Source organism: Macaca nemestrina, chromosome 1, assembly GCF_043159975.1.
Source record: "Macaca nemestrina isolate mMacNem1 chromosome 1, mMacNem.hap1, whole genome shotgun sequence".
NCBI classification, from domain to species: Eukaryota; Metazoa; Chordata; class Mammalia; order Primates; family Cercopithecidae; genus Macaca; species Macaca nemestrina.
In genome coordinates, this window is record NC_092125.1 from 38,513,863 (window position 1) to 38,530,610 (window position 16,748).

General features: G+C 37.5%; 1 protein-coding gene across 3 annotated transcripts in view; it reads left to right on the forward strand.

The window, feature by feature from the left end:
• LOC105484522 (xenotropic and polytropic retrovirus receptor 1) overlaps positions 1–16,748 on the forward strand; it is a 260,929-nt gene that overhangs the window by 151,665 nt on the left and 92,516 nt on the right. For all 3 annotated transcript variants that reach the window (XM_011746237.3, XM_011746236.2, XM_011746238.3), the window contains one exon: positions 7,992–8,093. In XM_011746237.3, the coding sequence (XP_011744539.1) occupies positions 7,992–8,093 (102 nt within the window). The remainder of the gene's footprint in view (positions 1–7,991; positions 8,094–16,748) is intronic.

Genomic DNA, 16,748 nt, shown 5'->3' on the forward strand with positions numbered 1-16,748 from the left:
TCTACTTTTTGATATTATAAATAATGCTGCTATGAACATTCATATATGAGTTTTTCTGTGAACATATGTTTTTACTTCTCTTGGGTATGTACCTAGAAGTAGAACTGTTGAATCATATGGTAATCTGTTTTTAACTTGTTGAGGAACTACCGAACTGGCTTCCCAAGTAGCTGCATCATTTAACATTCTTACCAGTAATATATGAGGGTTCTAATTTCTCCATATTCTTACCAACCCTTATTATTGCCTTTTTAAATTATAGCTATTCTAATGGGTATGAGATGGTATCTCATTGTCATTTGATTTGTATTTCACTAATGACTGATGTGTTGAAATATTTTCATGTACTTATTGGTCATTTATGTGTCTTCTTTGGAGAAATGTCTATTCAGATTCTTTGTCCATTTTTAAAAATTTGGTTATATGTCTTATTGTTGAGTTAGAGGAGTCTTTTTGGCATATTTTCTAAAAGAGATGAAAGAGTTGTAAGTCTTTTTATATTCTGGGTACTAAACCCTTGTCAGATAGTTTTGATATGGGTTTGCAAATGTTTTCTCCCATTGTGTTTGTCTTTTACTTTTTTGATAGTGCCCTTTTAAGCAGAAAAGTTTTTAATTTTGATAAAGTTCAATCTATCAATTTTTTTATTTATTGCTTATGTGTTTGGTGTCATATCTAAGAAACCATTATCCCATCTGAGATCAGGAAGATTTTTACCTGCGTTTTCTTCTAAGAGCTAATGTAGTTTTAGCTCTTACATTTAGATCTTTGATCACTTTTGACTTAATTTTTGTATCTGTGTGGGAGTCTAACTTCATTCTTTTGCATGTGACTATCCAATTATTGGAGGGTTTTTTTTTTACTTTAATAAAGTATCATAATTTTCAAAAAATGAGAACATGGTTTCAACATTTACAATTTTAAAAATAGTGTGTGGAGCACATACTGTGTATCAGACATTATGTTGGGTATATATCATCTATACAGATTTTAAAAAGACATAATCCCCGTCCTAAACGTCTCACAGATCTGGAAATTAAGAAAATTGAGAATAGTAATAAAAACTTGAATGGAACATTAAAGATATTTGATGGTGTTAATAGTGGTTTTAAAGAAATGGTTTTTGAGAAGATTGGCCTTTTATGTATTTAACCCAGAGATTGCATGAGAAAATTTGATGACATTAATAGAATAAAAATGAAAATATTCCTGAATGTTGCTGTAAAAAGCACTTGATGGTGGCTGCTATGCAGTAGGAGTATTTTACCTTGATCGGTACTCTTAAAGAATTATTTTCTTTTTGAGACAGTCTCTGACACCCAGGCTGGAGTATGGTGGCGCGATCTCGGCTCACTGCAACCTCCGCCTCCTAGGTTCAAGCAAAGAATCATTTTCTATTAATGGTTTGCAGGGTGGATGAGAAAGCAATTGTCTGTCATCCACAAATGCAAGTTGGAGATAAGACGATTATAGAGATGACAAAGAAATCAGTCTCTCTTTCTCTCTCTCTCTCAGTGTAACTGTGTGTCTCTATTTTAGTATAACTGACTCATTTAATATTTATTTAACTCAGAGCAAGGGAATCTCTAAGACGGTGTTCTTTAAGTCGTTCTTTACCTGTTTTTATTTTTTTCACTCGTTTGACTTCCTTTTTTCTGTTACTGCTAATCTTATTGTTAATATAGCTTGCTAATATTTGTACTTATTTATGCTAGCTCTCTCTAAGCTTAGTCTTTTGTGACTAATTATTGAATTCAGGACATGTTTAGCCCATTGTATTAGTCTACTCAGACTGCCGTAGCATAATAGTATAGACTGGGTGCCTTAACAGAAATTTGTTTTCTCATATTTCTGGAGGCTTGAAAGTCCATGATCAAGATGCAGGCAGAAATGGTTTCTAGTAAGGCCTCTTTTCCTCTTTGCAAGCATTTCCCCACACATGGCCTATCCTCTGTGTGTGACTGGAGTGAGGGAGGCAGAGGGAGAGAGAGAGCACGCGCTTATGTGTTGGGCGGGGGCAGTGGGGGATCTCTGGTGTCTCTTTTTTTATAGGAACACTAGTTTTGTGGGATTAAGGTTCCATTAATCTTAAGTCCTCGTTTAACCTTAATTGCCTCTTTAAAGGCCCTGTCTCCAAATACAAGTCACATTGTGGGGTTAGGGCTTCCACATATGATTTTGGGTGAGACACAGTTCACTCATAATACCCATGTAGCTCTTAGTAGTCACTTTTATACAGTTAATATGTTTATATTCCCTATTTTATAAAATACAGTGATTTTTCTATAAAACTTATATTGATATTGGGGAGGGGAAAACTCACGTCACCTAGGCTCTTTGTACCTCAGTTTTCTCATCTGTAAAATAAGAATATTGGGCTAGTTGATTTTTGAATGCTGAAATTCTCTGATTCTCCAATTCAGAGTTACTGATTTCTGACATTCAGCAGGTACATTATTGGAAGCATCTTATAATAGAAATTGATGTTCTGTACATTAGCATTCTGTAAGTTTCTCATAACTGAAGTGAAAGGCTTAATCATTCTATATACCGCTATATTCTGGTATAGATAATCTATTTCCTGTGGTCCCAGCTACTAGGGAGGCTAAGGTGGGAGGCTCGATTGAGCCTGGGAGGTTGAGGCTGTAGTGAGCTATGAATATGCCACTGCACTTCAGCCTGGGTGACACAGCTAGGCGCTGTCTCAAAACAAACAAACGAAAAAACTCTATTCAACTAGCTATGCTAGGCTGATTAGTTTTTACTATGTATAGTTTAAAGGTCTGGATATGGTGTGTTTCTTTTTTTCTTCCAGTTAATAATATCCTTTATTTATACAGTATAATTTATTTATCCTTTATGAATACCTTTTCATTTTAATGGGTTCAAACAATATAATAATTGAAGATAGCAAAATGTGAGAATCCTTCTCATACCTACTCCCCTTTCAAAGGAGGTAACCACAACAGATTGTTATGCATCCTTGCAATCTTTCTATGAATGCACATATAAATATTAACTTATGTACATATTTTCCATTAATGGGATTGTGCTATATATATTCTGTTATTTATTTTTTCCTCAACAGTGTTTCTTGATTTTTTATACACACCAGGATGTATGTATATTATTTTTTAAATGCATAGTGTTACGTAATATCATAATTTACTTAACCACTCCCCTTTTGGACATCAATTTGTTTCTTTTTCACTATTAAAAACAGTGGTGAGGCAGGGCGTGGTAGCTCACACCTGTAATCCCAGCACTTTGGGAGGTTGAGGCAGGTGGATGACCTGAGATCAGGAGTTTGAGACCAGCCTGACCAACATGGTGAAACCCCATCTCTACTAAAAATACAAAAATTAGCTGGGCATGATGGCGGGCACTTGTAATCCCAGCTACTTGGGAAGCTGAGACAGGAGAATCGCTTGAACCCGGGAAGTGTAGGTTGCAGTGAGCCAAGATCATGCCGTTTCACTCCAGCCTGTCTGTTTCAGTCCAGACAGAGCAAGACTGTGTCTCAAAAAAAAAAAAAAAAAGTGAATGAAGATCCTTGGAAATAAATCCACTTGTATAGAGATTCCTTTAGAATACATTTCCTACATGAGGGATTAAACACTGAAAATTTTGATAGCTACTGCCAAATTGTCTTCCTAAAATTTACACTTCCATCAACAAGGAATGAGTATGTTCATTTATCCTTACCATTGCCAAATGATACCACTATTTTAAAACTCTTTCTAACCTGATGGTTGAAGAGCTGTATTTCCTTTTTTAAAAAAGTTGCATTTATATGACATCTGGCATCCTTTCATTTGTTCATTGGCCATTTATATTTCTTTTTCTATGAATTGCTGTAATTAACCTACTTTTCTTACAGAATCAAATTATCTTTTTAATATTGACTTGTAAGAATTTTAAAAAATATATTTTGCATGTTATTTATTTTAAATGTTGTAGATATATATTTCTGCTGCTTTTCTTTTAATTTGCTTGTGGTGTTTTGTGAAATGGAAATTTTTATTTTGTGTAAGTGTCAATCATTTCCTTTATGGCTTCTGTGTTTTGTGTAATATTAAGAAGGCCTTCCCCATGTGGAATTATTTAAATGTTCTGTTTTTTATAGTGTTTTATATCATTTCTTTAACTCCATTTTGAGTTTCTTCTAAATTGATGGCTGGTTGACCCAGCCCTATTGATGTATAATTCATTCTTTTCTCACTAAGATTTGAGGCCTCCTTTATCGTAATCTAAATTTCTATATATATGAAGATTTACTTCTGGACTCTGTTCTTTTTGCTGTGTTTTTCTTATTTACTAAAAGTGTACATTTAATTACAGTAGTTTACCAAGTCTTTTGATATCTGGGAAGGCAAAAACATTGTCCTTCATTTAACTTATTTTGCACACAATTCTTGCTGTTTTTATTTATATTTTTCTCCTTCTCTCTGTTAGTTTTTTTTTTTTTTTTTTCTTGGTCTGTGTGTGTGCATGTTACTGTAACCTTACTCTACCTTCTTCTGATTAGTGGCTATTTTATGTCTGAACTAGAAAACTAAACAAACTGCCGGTGTTTTAGATAAAACAATCTCTCTCTCTTCTTTTTTTTTTTTTCCTTTTGAGATGAAGTCTTGCTCTGTCACCCAGGCTGGAGTCCAGTGGTGGGATCTCAGCTCACTGCAACCTCCACCTCCGCCCAGGTTCAAGCAGTTCTCCTGCCTCAGCCTCCCGAGTAGCTAGGATTACAGGCAGGAGCTACCATGCCCAACTAATTTTTATATTTTTAGCAGAGACAGGACAGGGTTTCACCATGTTGGTCAGGCTGGTCTTGAACTTCTGACCTCAGGTGATCCCCTCTGCCTCGGCCTCCCAAAATGCTGGGATTACAGGCATGAGCCATCACACCTGGCCAGATAAAAAATCTTTAAAGCAAAGAAATAAATTCTTAGGAGACTGATTCATGGGTAGAATATTCATGCTTTAACACATGGAGTTTATGTATATTTTAGTTTCTCAGAGGCCTAGATTTTTTGTTTCTGAATTCTTGGTCATACTATAAATAGCTGATGTTGAATATACAACCTATGTGAACATTAATATATATTAAAAATTATTTTAAGAACAGAAGCTATGTTTAAATCATTTTACTGAACAGTTGTATTTCTATTGCTTTATGTTAATAAAAGTTGTCTGTTAAGAGGAAAACACAGTAAATATGACCAACCAAGCCCATGTTTTACTTTTGGGTTTTCTTTCCTAACAATAGAGAATAAAATAAAAATAATTAGATAATTAATTAGAATAAGCTGTTACTCTTATTTTAAATCAGCTATTCAGATGCTATTGTAAGAGCTGCATCTGTTACCATGGAGTTTCCTTAACTCAAACTCAGCTTTAAAAAAAAAAAAAAAGGCAGGAAAGAAAGAAAGAAAGAAAAAGCTGTGGCCTGCTTCATGCTTTGAAAAAAGTAATTCCCAATGACCTTGGGCAGCTGTAGCCCTTATTGTACCTAGATTGCGGAGTTTAAAGTGGCCATCCTGTTTTACTGCAGAATCAATACAACATCCTGCATTATCTGCTCAGGTCTAAAGCATATGAATTAGAGAAGCAGGTATGTTTAAATAAAAGTTTTGTGCAGTGTTATTCAAATAAAATGAATGGATTCAGCATGCTTTTTAGAACCTTAAGCTTTTGTTTTTCTTTTTGTTTGTTTTTTGAGACGGAGTCTCGCTCTGTCTCCCAGGCTGGGGTACAGTGGCCGGATCTCAGCTCACTGCAAGCTCCACCTCCCGGGTTTACGCCATTCTCCTGCCTTAGCCTCCCGAGTAGCTGGGACTACAAGCGCCCGCCACCTCGCCCGGCTAGTTTTTTGTATTTTTTGGTAGAGACGGGGTTTCACCGTGTTAGCCAGGATGGTCTCGATCTCCTGACCTCGTGATCTGCCCATCTTGGCCTCCCAAAGTGCTGGGATTACAGGTGTGAGCCACCGCGCCCGGCCTTGTTTTTCTTTAAAATATCTCTGGTACTACAAATTATACCATGCAATAATATGAATTTATGTATATGTGTATGCGTATCACATACTGCTTTTGGACCATTTTCCTTATTCCTAGACAGGTGGAGTATTTTAAGAGTTTCTGGGACTGCACTGAGTTTTGGGGAACCTGGGGCTCAGAAAGGAACCTGTACTTTTTCTACACTTTTCAATCTTAGAGTACCTCAGAGATCCAGAAATAGGATAGTTCTATATTATTATTATTTTTTAAAATTTATTTATTATTATTATACTTTAAGTTGTAGGGTACATGTGCACAACGTGCAGGTTTGTTACATATGTATACTTGTGCCATGTTGGTGTGCTGCACCCATCAACTCGTCATTTACATCAGGTATAACTCCCAATGCAATCCCTCCCCCCTCCCCCCTCCCCATGATAGGCCCCGGTGTGTGATGTTCCCCTTCCTGAGTCCAAGTGATCTCATTGTTCAGTTCCCACCTATGAGTGAGAACATGCGGTGTTTGGTTTTCTGTTCTTGTGATAGTTTGCTAAGAATGATGGTTTCCAGCTGCATCCATGTCCCTACAAAGGACACAAACTCATCCTTTTTGATGGCTGCATAGTGTTCCATGGTGTATATGTGCCACATTTTCTTAATCCAGTCTGTCACTGATGGGCATTTGGGTTGATTCCAAGTCTTTGCTATTGTGAATAGTGCTGCAATGAACATACGTGTGCATTATTAATATTATTAGCATCTAGAGAGTCTACATAGATCTCACTTGGCCAAGAAACCTACCCTTTTAGGCTTGGGTTCCTGAAGTTACATATATCTCTACATATGGGATTCAGTAGGTTGATAGGCTACATGACAGAACTGACAAAGTGAATCCAGCCTGCAGAGACATGTATTGATTGGCCCACACAGTGTTTTTAAAATATCTGGATTTATAGCTTCTCCTGAAAAATGGAAAGATTTGACAAACTGGGCCGACATCACCACATGGCAGCAACTAGACAGACATATCCTTTCCAGCTTGTCAGAATCCCAACCACTCCTTCTCCTGAAGGTGTCACTTTGTCATTTCTCACCACGTTTGCACAATCATCTACTTGCTCAACACATTTATGTTACCTTCCCAGCTCCTGAAGGTTTGGAACTTGTAATTTACACTATTCAGTGCACACTTCTTTCTCTGTATGTGGTACAGTTAAAGTAAAATAGATAGCAATTTAATATAGAATAAAATCAACTCGTTTTCCCCAGAAACATATTATACATTCATGTCTTCATACCTTTGCTTTGCATTTTTTCCTTCCCCGAGATATTTATTCTCTTGCTGAATGAATTCTACTCCGCTCAGCCCCTAGTACCTTGAATCTTCCTTGATCAATTCTGTCTACAGTTTTTTTTCTCTTCTACAGTCTTAGAACCTTATTTTCTCCCACATTATAAATTTATTATAGTAGAGCTTTAGGAAACTCTCATTCACTTAAAGAAGGCTTGTGTGTGGTCTTATGAAGAGGTTTTTTTGTTTTGTTTTTGTTTCTGTGTTTTTGAAATGGGGTCTTGCTCTGTTACCCAGGATGGAATGCAGTAGTGCAATCTTGGCTCACTGCAGCCTCCACCTCCCTCAGCCTCCCAAGTAGGTGGGATTACAGGTGCCCACCACCACGCCCAGCTAAGTTTTGTATTTTTAGTAGAGACGGGGTTTCACCATGTTGGCCAGGCTGGTCTTGAACGCCTGACCTCAAGTGATCTGCCCGCCTTGGCCCCCGGAAGTACTGGGATTACAGGCATGAGCCACCGCACTTGGCCTGAAGAGGCCTTTGATTAGTCTTTTCTTAATATGGTTCACAATTCATTTTTTCAGAGAAATATATATAAAGTTGTCATTTTAAAAACTTAAAAAGTAATCTTAGTTTTTGTTTCCTTAGTTTTCTCAATTGGACTTTGGGCATTAAATTTAAATATCATTTTCCTGTCTTTCAGTTACAGATGAGGACACAGTAAAGAGGTATTTTGCCAAGTTTGAAGAGAAATTTTTCCAAACCTGTGAAAAAGAACTTGCCAAAATCAACACATTTTATTCAGGTGAGTAATTAAGAGACTTTTTTTTTTTTTTTTTTTTCCTGCCAGGGAAGGATAAATTATACCATATCATTGTTGAAACTTCTGATCAATGATCATTGTTTTTAAATTGAGTCTTGTTTTCCTTACTATACTACACTTAAGAGGTATTTTCTTAGCTGGGATAAGAACACATCTGGTTTCTCAATGTTTAAGCTTTCTGTGGTCATTGCCTAGAATCTTCAGTCAAAAGGATATTGGGACTTCATTGAGAGGCAGTAGCTTGGTATAGCTTCACTGTGGCCCAGTTCAAAGCTTAAAGAGTCAGAAACTTGATATTATCATTTTAGCCAGAGATGAATTACATAGTTCCAGCTTATCAATGATGGCAGTTTTATACCTTTTCATTGCCTAGAACACTCATACTTATTTCTCTGAAGCACTGGCCTCCAGAGTAGCATCTGCAGTATGCCATTGGAATGTGAGAAGAAAATGTTGGAACTTATATAAATTTATGTCTGAGTCTTTTGAATTTTATTTTTCATACATGTATTGTTGTAACGTACCTAATATATATTAGTAAAACAGTGTCTTTATAGTGAAAAATTTTGGAAACATTACTCTAGAGCACTACCTTAGGCATCAAGAGTCCTGTGAGACCTAGTTAATAATCAGATAGTTTCATGAGTACAGAATCTGAACAAAGTGAGTTCAATTCAGAAGGATATTTCATCTAGACTCGAAACCTTACACATAGTTCCTGTTACACTGCCAAATTTACAGCCTAGTAACTGGAATACCTATCCCTTTGAATGTAATGTATCTATCCCCTGAGCAGTAATTTATGAAAAAAATTTTAGTCTGTAATTGTATTTAATATCAAAAATATAAAATTACTCTATTTTTTCTTTTCATATTTAATATGTAAATTACATGCCTGCTATTGAGAATATACTCTCATCTCTTGGCAAAGACTTTAGAAATACCATAATCTTATAACTAGCATAATCATAAACCAGATATTAGTGTGAATTAGTCTAAAGATGAATAGTTTCATGACTTTACTAATTTGTTTTTTGGATGATTTTTTTCCTGGCTTGTCCACAACTTCTGGAAGCATCTTACTCAGATAACCTTTTTCAGCAGCCCCTTCAACTAGAGGCTGATCGTTCTCTTTTATAGAGTATTGAGAGTCAGGAGATGGAAAAAGGTAAAAAGAGTCAGTGAGAAAGAGCTGCCAGAAGACAAGAGACTGAGTCCAGCATTCTCTTAGCTACCATTGTTCTTCCAAATCAGCATTTCTGTGTATTTCTATAAAAATGAATCTTCTTCTAAGCATCAGTATTGTTCTATTTCTGCCACTCCTGTTCGTTAGCATCTGCTGACCTCTTGGTTGCTCACTGTGAACTTGGACTCCTGGCTCCCAGTCAATCTCTATCTTAATTTTTCGTATCATGCTGGATGACTTCATTGTCCTTGTGGACAGTCATTTTCAGTTACACTGTACTTTAGCCCCATACACACATAGCCATACCCATCACCCAGAATTCCTCTCCTCTAAAATACCAAAACCTAATATGAATCTATGACCATTTTTCCCAGCCTTTTAGCTTTTTACTCCCCTACTCCTTTAATATGTTTTTCCATGTCACAGAGCTCTAGTTTCTTGACTCTCCCATTTTATTTCAGTTTATCATACACCTCTTATAATTATTTCCTACTTTTTTTTTTGTCTTCTTTTTTCCTTTTTTTGGAGAATGGGGTCTCACTATGTTGCCCAGGCAGGTCTTGAATTCCTGTGCTCAAGCTATCTTCTTGCCTCTGTCTTCCTAAGTGCAGAGATTATAGGCATGGCCACCACACCCAGCCAGAATTATTTTCTTCTCCATCAATCATTTTAACCATTTTGACCCCTGTGTTTTTAATCCCTTTGCCCTCATTGCCTTATGTTGCATCTGCCTAGTAAAACTCAATCAATTGATCCTTTACCTTCTTCATGCCTACCCCAGAGGCTGCGTAGGACAACAGCAGAAGAAATTGGAACCACAATCAATTCGTTGTTGCACCCTTAACTACACCCTCAAAGCTTCCTGCGGGTCCTAATCAGTATCCTCTTTCATGCTCCAAAGTGCTTTTGTAAACTTTGTATCGTTCTCCAGAATTCTGTAACCCCACCACCTTCCCCATCATGCTCATTATACCCGCTGCTTTACAAATAAAAATAAAGGCCATCAGCTTCTGTTGATGTATAATGCCATGCAGATATATGGTATTAAATCTGCACCTCTCTCCCAAATGCCTATAGACATTCTCATCCTTATTTATATTCCTCCAATCTTTGTAGAAGAGATATATCCGTCTTTATTCCATCCGAGATCTTTACAACTACTGACTAAATTTCAACTCTTCAAGACCTTGCTCCAGTAATTATTTCCTCTAAGAATTATTAAATAAATATAACTTCCCTTTTTGTTGATTCAGTCTCCTTAGCAAGTCATTCCCTTCAAAAAAAAAAAAAAAATGAGCAAGCAAATTTCTTAACTTTATATCCTCCTCCTCCTCATCTTTCATTTGTAGCTGGGCTTTTTCCTTTGGCAGAGGGAATAGTTTATGCACAAGCAAGAGCCATGAAAGAGCACAGCATGTATATATGTCTCTTTCACAAGGATAGAGGCACCTAGAAGACAGAGACAAAATATAAATTTTTTTTTTTTTTTTTTGAGACAGAGTCTTGCTCTGTTGCCCAGGCTGGAGTGCAGTGGTATAATCTCGGCTCACTGTAAACTCCGCCTCCCAGGTTCATGCCATTCTCCTGCCTCAGCCTCCTGAGTAGCTGGGACTACAGGTACCCGCCACCATGCCTGGCTAATTTTTTTTGTATTTTTAGTTGAGACGGAGTTTCACCATGTTAGCCAGGATGGTCTCGATCTCCTGACTTCGTGATCCACCTGACTCGGCCTCCCAAAGGGCTGGGATTACAGGTGTGAGCCACCGTGCCCAGTCAAAATATAAATATTATTTAAAGCCATGCAAACAGGTAGATTTTCTGCAAGGGAAAAATGTACAGAAGGGATTGCAGTGTTCTCAAGGAGAAAGATAATTTCTATAATTAGGAGATAGCAGGATTAAGAGGAATCAGCGTTGTAGACAGAGAAGACCATATAGCAGGAGGAGGAGGAGACTAAAAGAGGAGGGCATTTGCAATGAAACAAATGTTTAGATTGAGAAAGGGTATTGGAAATGATGTAAGGCTGTAAACTATGAATATATAAAATCAAGTTTATTAGCTTTTTTCTTTTACTATGACATTTTTTTGAAAAAGAAGAATCTCTTAAGGTTAACTCTAAATGGATGATTTGTTTCACAAAGAATAGAAAATGCTTCTTGGTTTATGAAGAAAAATATCTACTGTTGGTAGTACTTTGTTTTTTTTGTTTGTTTTTGAGACAGGGTCTCAACTCTAGGCTAGAGTGCAGTGGTGTGATCTTGGCTCACGGCAACCTCTGCCTCCCGGTTCAAGTGATCCTCCTGCCTCAGCCTCCGGCGTAGTTGGAACTACAGGCATGTGCCACACACCTGGCTAATTTTTTATTTTTATTTTTAGTAGAGATGGGGTTTCACCATGTTGGCCAGGCGGGTCTTGAACTCCTGACCTCAGGTGATCCACCACCCTCGGCCTCCCAAAGTGCTGGGATTACAGGCATGAGCCACTGCGCCTGGCCAGTAGACACTTTTTATATTTTGAGTTATAGTAAAAAAAAAACTACATTATGACCCAGCACACATATACAGATACATTTGTTTTATATATGTTTGTATGCATCTATATGTGTGTGACTACACAATGTATTTAAATAATTTAAGATTTTTTTCATGAAACAGTACTTATCTTTAGTACTTGTAGTATATTCTGTTTTCTATATTTTTCTATTCTGTTCGATTTTTTTTTATTACACTTTAAGTTCTAGGGTACATGTGCATAACGTGCAGGTTTGTTACATATGTATACTTGTGCCATGTTGGTGTGCTGCACCCATCAACTCGTCAGCACCCATCAACTCATCATTTACATCAGGTATAACTCCCAATGCAATCCCTCCTCCCTCCCCCCTCCCCGTGATAGGCCCCGGTGTGTGATGTTCCCCTTCCTGTGTCCAAGTGATCTCATTGTTCAGTTCCCACCTATGAGTGAGAACATGCGGTGTTTGGTTTTCTGTTCTTGCTATAGTTTGCTGAGAATGATGGTTTCCAGCTGCATCCATGTCCCTACAAAGGACACAAACTCATCCTTTTTTATAGCTGCATAGTATTCCATGGTGTATATGTGCCACATTTTCTTAATCCAGTCTGTCACTGATGGGCATTTGGGTTGATTCCAAGTCTTTGCTATTGTGAATAGTGCCGCAGTAAACAAACGTGTGCATGTGTCTTTATCGCAGCATGATTTGTAATCCTTAGGGTATATACGCAGTAATGGGATGGCTGGGTCCTATGGTACTTCTAGTTCTAGATCCTTGAGGAATCGCCATACTGTTTTCCATAATGGTTGAACTAGTTTACAGTCCCACCAACAGTGTAAAAGTGTTCCTATTTCTCCACATCCTCTCCAGCACCTGTTGTTTCCTGACTTTTTAATGATTGCCATTCTAACTGGTGTGAGATGGTATCTCATTGTGGTTTTGATTTGCATTTCTCTGATGGCCAGAGATGATGAGCATTTTTTCATATGTCTGTTGGCTATATGAATGTCCTCTTTTGAGAAATGTCTGTTCATATCCTTTGCCCACTTTTTGATGGGGTTGTTTGTTTTTTTCTTGTAAATTTGTTTGAGTTCTTTGTAGGTTCTGGGTATTAGCCCTTTGTCAGATGAGTAGATTGCAAAAATTTTCTCCCATTCTGTAGGTTGCCTGTTCACTCTGATGGTAGTTTCTTTTGCTGTGCAGAAGCTCTTTAGTTTAATTAGATCCCATTTGTCAATTTTGGCTTTTGTTGTCATTGCTTTTGGTGTTTTAGACATGAAGTCCTTGCCCATGCCTATGTCCTGAATGGTATTACCTAGGTTTTCTTCTAGGGTTTTTATGGTATTAGGTCTAACATTTAAGTCTCTGATCCATCTTGAATTAATTTTTGTATTAGGAGTAAGGAAAGGATCCAGTTTCAGCTTTCTCCTTATGGCTAGCCAATTATCCCAGCACCATTTATTAAATAGGGAATCCTTTCCCCATTTCTTGTTTTTCTCAGGTTTATCAAAGATCAGATGGCTGTAGATGTGTGGTATTATTTCTGAGGACTCTGTTCTGTTCCATTGCTCTATCTCTCTGTTTTGGTACCAGTACCATGCTGTTTTGGTTCCTGTAGTCTTGTAGTATAGTTTGAAGTCAGGTAGTGTGATGCCTCCAGCTTTGTTCTTTTGACTTAGGATTGTCTTGGAGATGTGGGCTCTTTTTTGGTTCCATATGAACTTTAAAGCAGTTTTTCCAGTTCTGTGAAGCAACTCATTGGTAGCTTGAGGCGGATGGCATTGAATCTATAAATTACCTTGAGCAGTATGGCCATTTTCACAATATTGATTCTTCCTATCCATGAGCATGGTATGTTCTTCCATTTGTTTATGTCCTCTTTTATTTCACTGAGCAGTGGTTTGTAGTTCTCCTTGAAGAGGTCCTTCACATCCCTTGTAAGCTGGATTCCTAGGTATTTTATTCTCTTTGAAGCAATTGTGAATGGAAGTTCATTCATGATTTGGCTCTCTGTCTGTCTGTTACTGGTGTATAAGAATGTGATTTTTGCACATTAATTTTGTATCCTGAGACTTTGCTGAAGTTTCTTATCAGCTTAAGGAGATTTTGGGCTGAGACAATGGGGTTTTCTAAATATACAATCATGTCATCTGCAAAGAGGGACAATTTGACTTCTTCTTTTCCTAACTGAATACCCTTGATTTCTTTCTCTTGCCTGATTGCCCTAGCCAGAACTTCCAACACTGTGTTGAATAGGAGTGGTGAGAGAGGGCATCCCTGTCTTGTGCCAGTTTTCAAACTGGCTTGTGCTTCCAGTTTTTGCCCATTCTGTATGATATTGGCTTTGGGTTTGTCATAAATAGCTCTTATGATTTTGAGATACGTTCCATCAATACCGAATTTATTGAGAGTTTTTAGCATGAAGGGCTGTTGAATTTTGTCAAAAGCCTTTTCTGCATCTATTGAGATAATCATGTGGTTTTTGTCTTTGGTTCTGTTTATATGCTGGATTACGTTTATTGATTTGCGAATGTTGAACCAGCCTTGCATCCCAGGGATGAAGCCAACTTGATCATGGTGGATAAGCTTTTTGATGTGCTGCTGGATCCGGTTTGCCAGTATTTTATTGAGGATTTTTGCATCGATATTCATCAGGGATATTGATCTAAAATTCTCTTTTTTTGTTGTGTCGCTGCCAGGCTTTGGTATCAGGATGATGTTGGCCTCATAAAATGAGTTAGGGAGGATTCCCTCTTTTTCTATTGATTGGAATAGTTTCAGAAGGAATGGTTCCAGCACCTCCTTGTACCTCTGGTAGAATTCAGCTGTGAATCCATCTGGTCCTGGACTTTTTTTGGTTGATAGGCTATTAATTATTGCCTCAGTTTCAGAGCCTGCTATTAGTCTATTCAGGGATTCAACTTATTCCTGGTTTAGTCTTGGGAGAGTGTAAGTGTCCAGGAAATTATCCACTTCTTCTAGATTTTCTAGTTTATTTGCATAGAGGTGTTTATAGTATTCTCTGATGGTAGTTTGTATTTCTGTGGGGTCGGTGGTGATATCCCTTTTATCATTTTTTACTGCGTCTATTTGATTCTTATCTCTTTTCTTCTTTATTAGTCTTGCTAGCAGTCTGTCAATTTTGTTGATCTTTTCAAAAAACCAGCTCCTGGATTCATTGATTTTTTGCAGGGTTTTTTGTGTCTCTATCTCCTTCAGTTCTGCTCTGATCTTAGTTATTTCTTGCCTTCTGCTAGCTTTTGAATGTGTTTGCTCTTGCTTCTCTAATTCTTTTAATTGTGATGTTAAAGTGTCAATTTTAGATCTTTCCAGCTTTCTCTTATGGGCATTTAGTGCTATAAATTTCCCTCTACACACTGCTTTAAATGTGTCCCAGAGATTCTGGTATGTTGTATCTTTGTTCTCATTGGTTTCAAAGAACATCTTTATTTCTGCCTTCATTTCGTTGTGTACCCAGTAGTCATTCAGGAGCAGGTTATTCAGTTTCCATGTAGTTGAGCGGTTTTGATTGACTTTCTTAGTCCTGCGTTCTAGTTTGATTGCACTGTGGTCTGAGAGACAGTTTGTTATAATTTCTGTTCTTGTACATTTGCTGAGGAGTGCTTTACTTCCAACTATGTGGTCAATTTTGGAATAAGTGCGATGTGGTGCTGAGAAGAATGTATATTCTGTTGATTTGGGGTGGAGAGTTCTGTAGATGTCTATTAGGTCTGCTTGCTGCAGAGATGAGTTCAATTCCTGGATATCCTTGTTAACTTTCTGTCTCGTTGATCTGTCTAATGTTGACAGTGGAGTGTTGAAGTCTCCCATTATTATTGTATGGGAGTCTTAAGTATCTTTGTACGTCTCTAAGGACTTGCTTTATGAATCTGGGTGCTCCTGTATTGGGTGCATATATATTTAGGATAGTTAGCTCTTCCTGTTGAATTGATCCCTTTACCATTATGTAATGGCCTTGTCTCTTTTGATCTTTGATGGTTTAAAGTCTGTTTTATCAGAGACTAGTATTGCAACCCCTGCTTTTTTTTTGTTCTCCATTTGCTTGGTAGATCTTCCTCCATCCCTTTATTTTGAGCCTATGTATGTCTCTGCATGTGAGATGGGTCTCCTGAATACAGCAGACTGATGGGTCTTGACTCTTTATCCAGTTTGCCAGTCTGTGTCTTTTAATTGGAGCATTTAGTCCATTTACATTTAAGGTTAATGTTGTTATGTGTGAACTTGATCCTGCCATTATGATATTAACTGGTTATTTTGCTCATTAGTTGATGCAGTTTCTTCCTAGCCTCGATGGTCTTTACATTTTGGCATGTTTTTGCAATGGCTGGTACCGGTTGTTCCTTTCCATGTTTAGTGCTTCCTTCAGGGTCTCTTGTAAGGGAGGCCTGGTGGTGACAAAATCTCTAAGCATTTGCTTATCTGTAAAGGATTTTATTTCTCCTTCACTTACGAAACTTAGTTTGGCTGGATATGAAATTCTGGGTTTAAAATTCTTTTCTTTAAGAATGTTGAATATTGGCCCCCACTCTCTTCTGGCTTGGAGAGTTTCTGCCGAGAGATCTGCTGTTAGTCTGATGGGCTTCCCTTTGTGGGTAACCCGACCTTTCTCTCTGGCTGCCCTTAAGATTTTTTCCTTCATTTCAACTTTGGTGAATCTGACAATTATGTGTCTTGGAGTTGCTCTTCTTGAGGAGTATCTTTGTGGCGTTCTCTGTATTTCCTGAGTTTGAATGTTGGCCTGCCCTACTAGGTTGGGGAAGTTCTCCTGGATGATATCCTGAAGAGTGTTTTCCAACTTGGTTCCATTTTCCCCCTGACTTTCAGGCACCCCAATCAGATGTAGATTTGGTCTTTTTACATAATCCCATACTTCTTGCAGGCTTTTTTCATTTCTTTTTCTTCTTTTTTCTTTAGATTT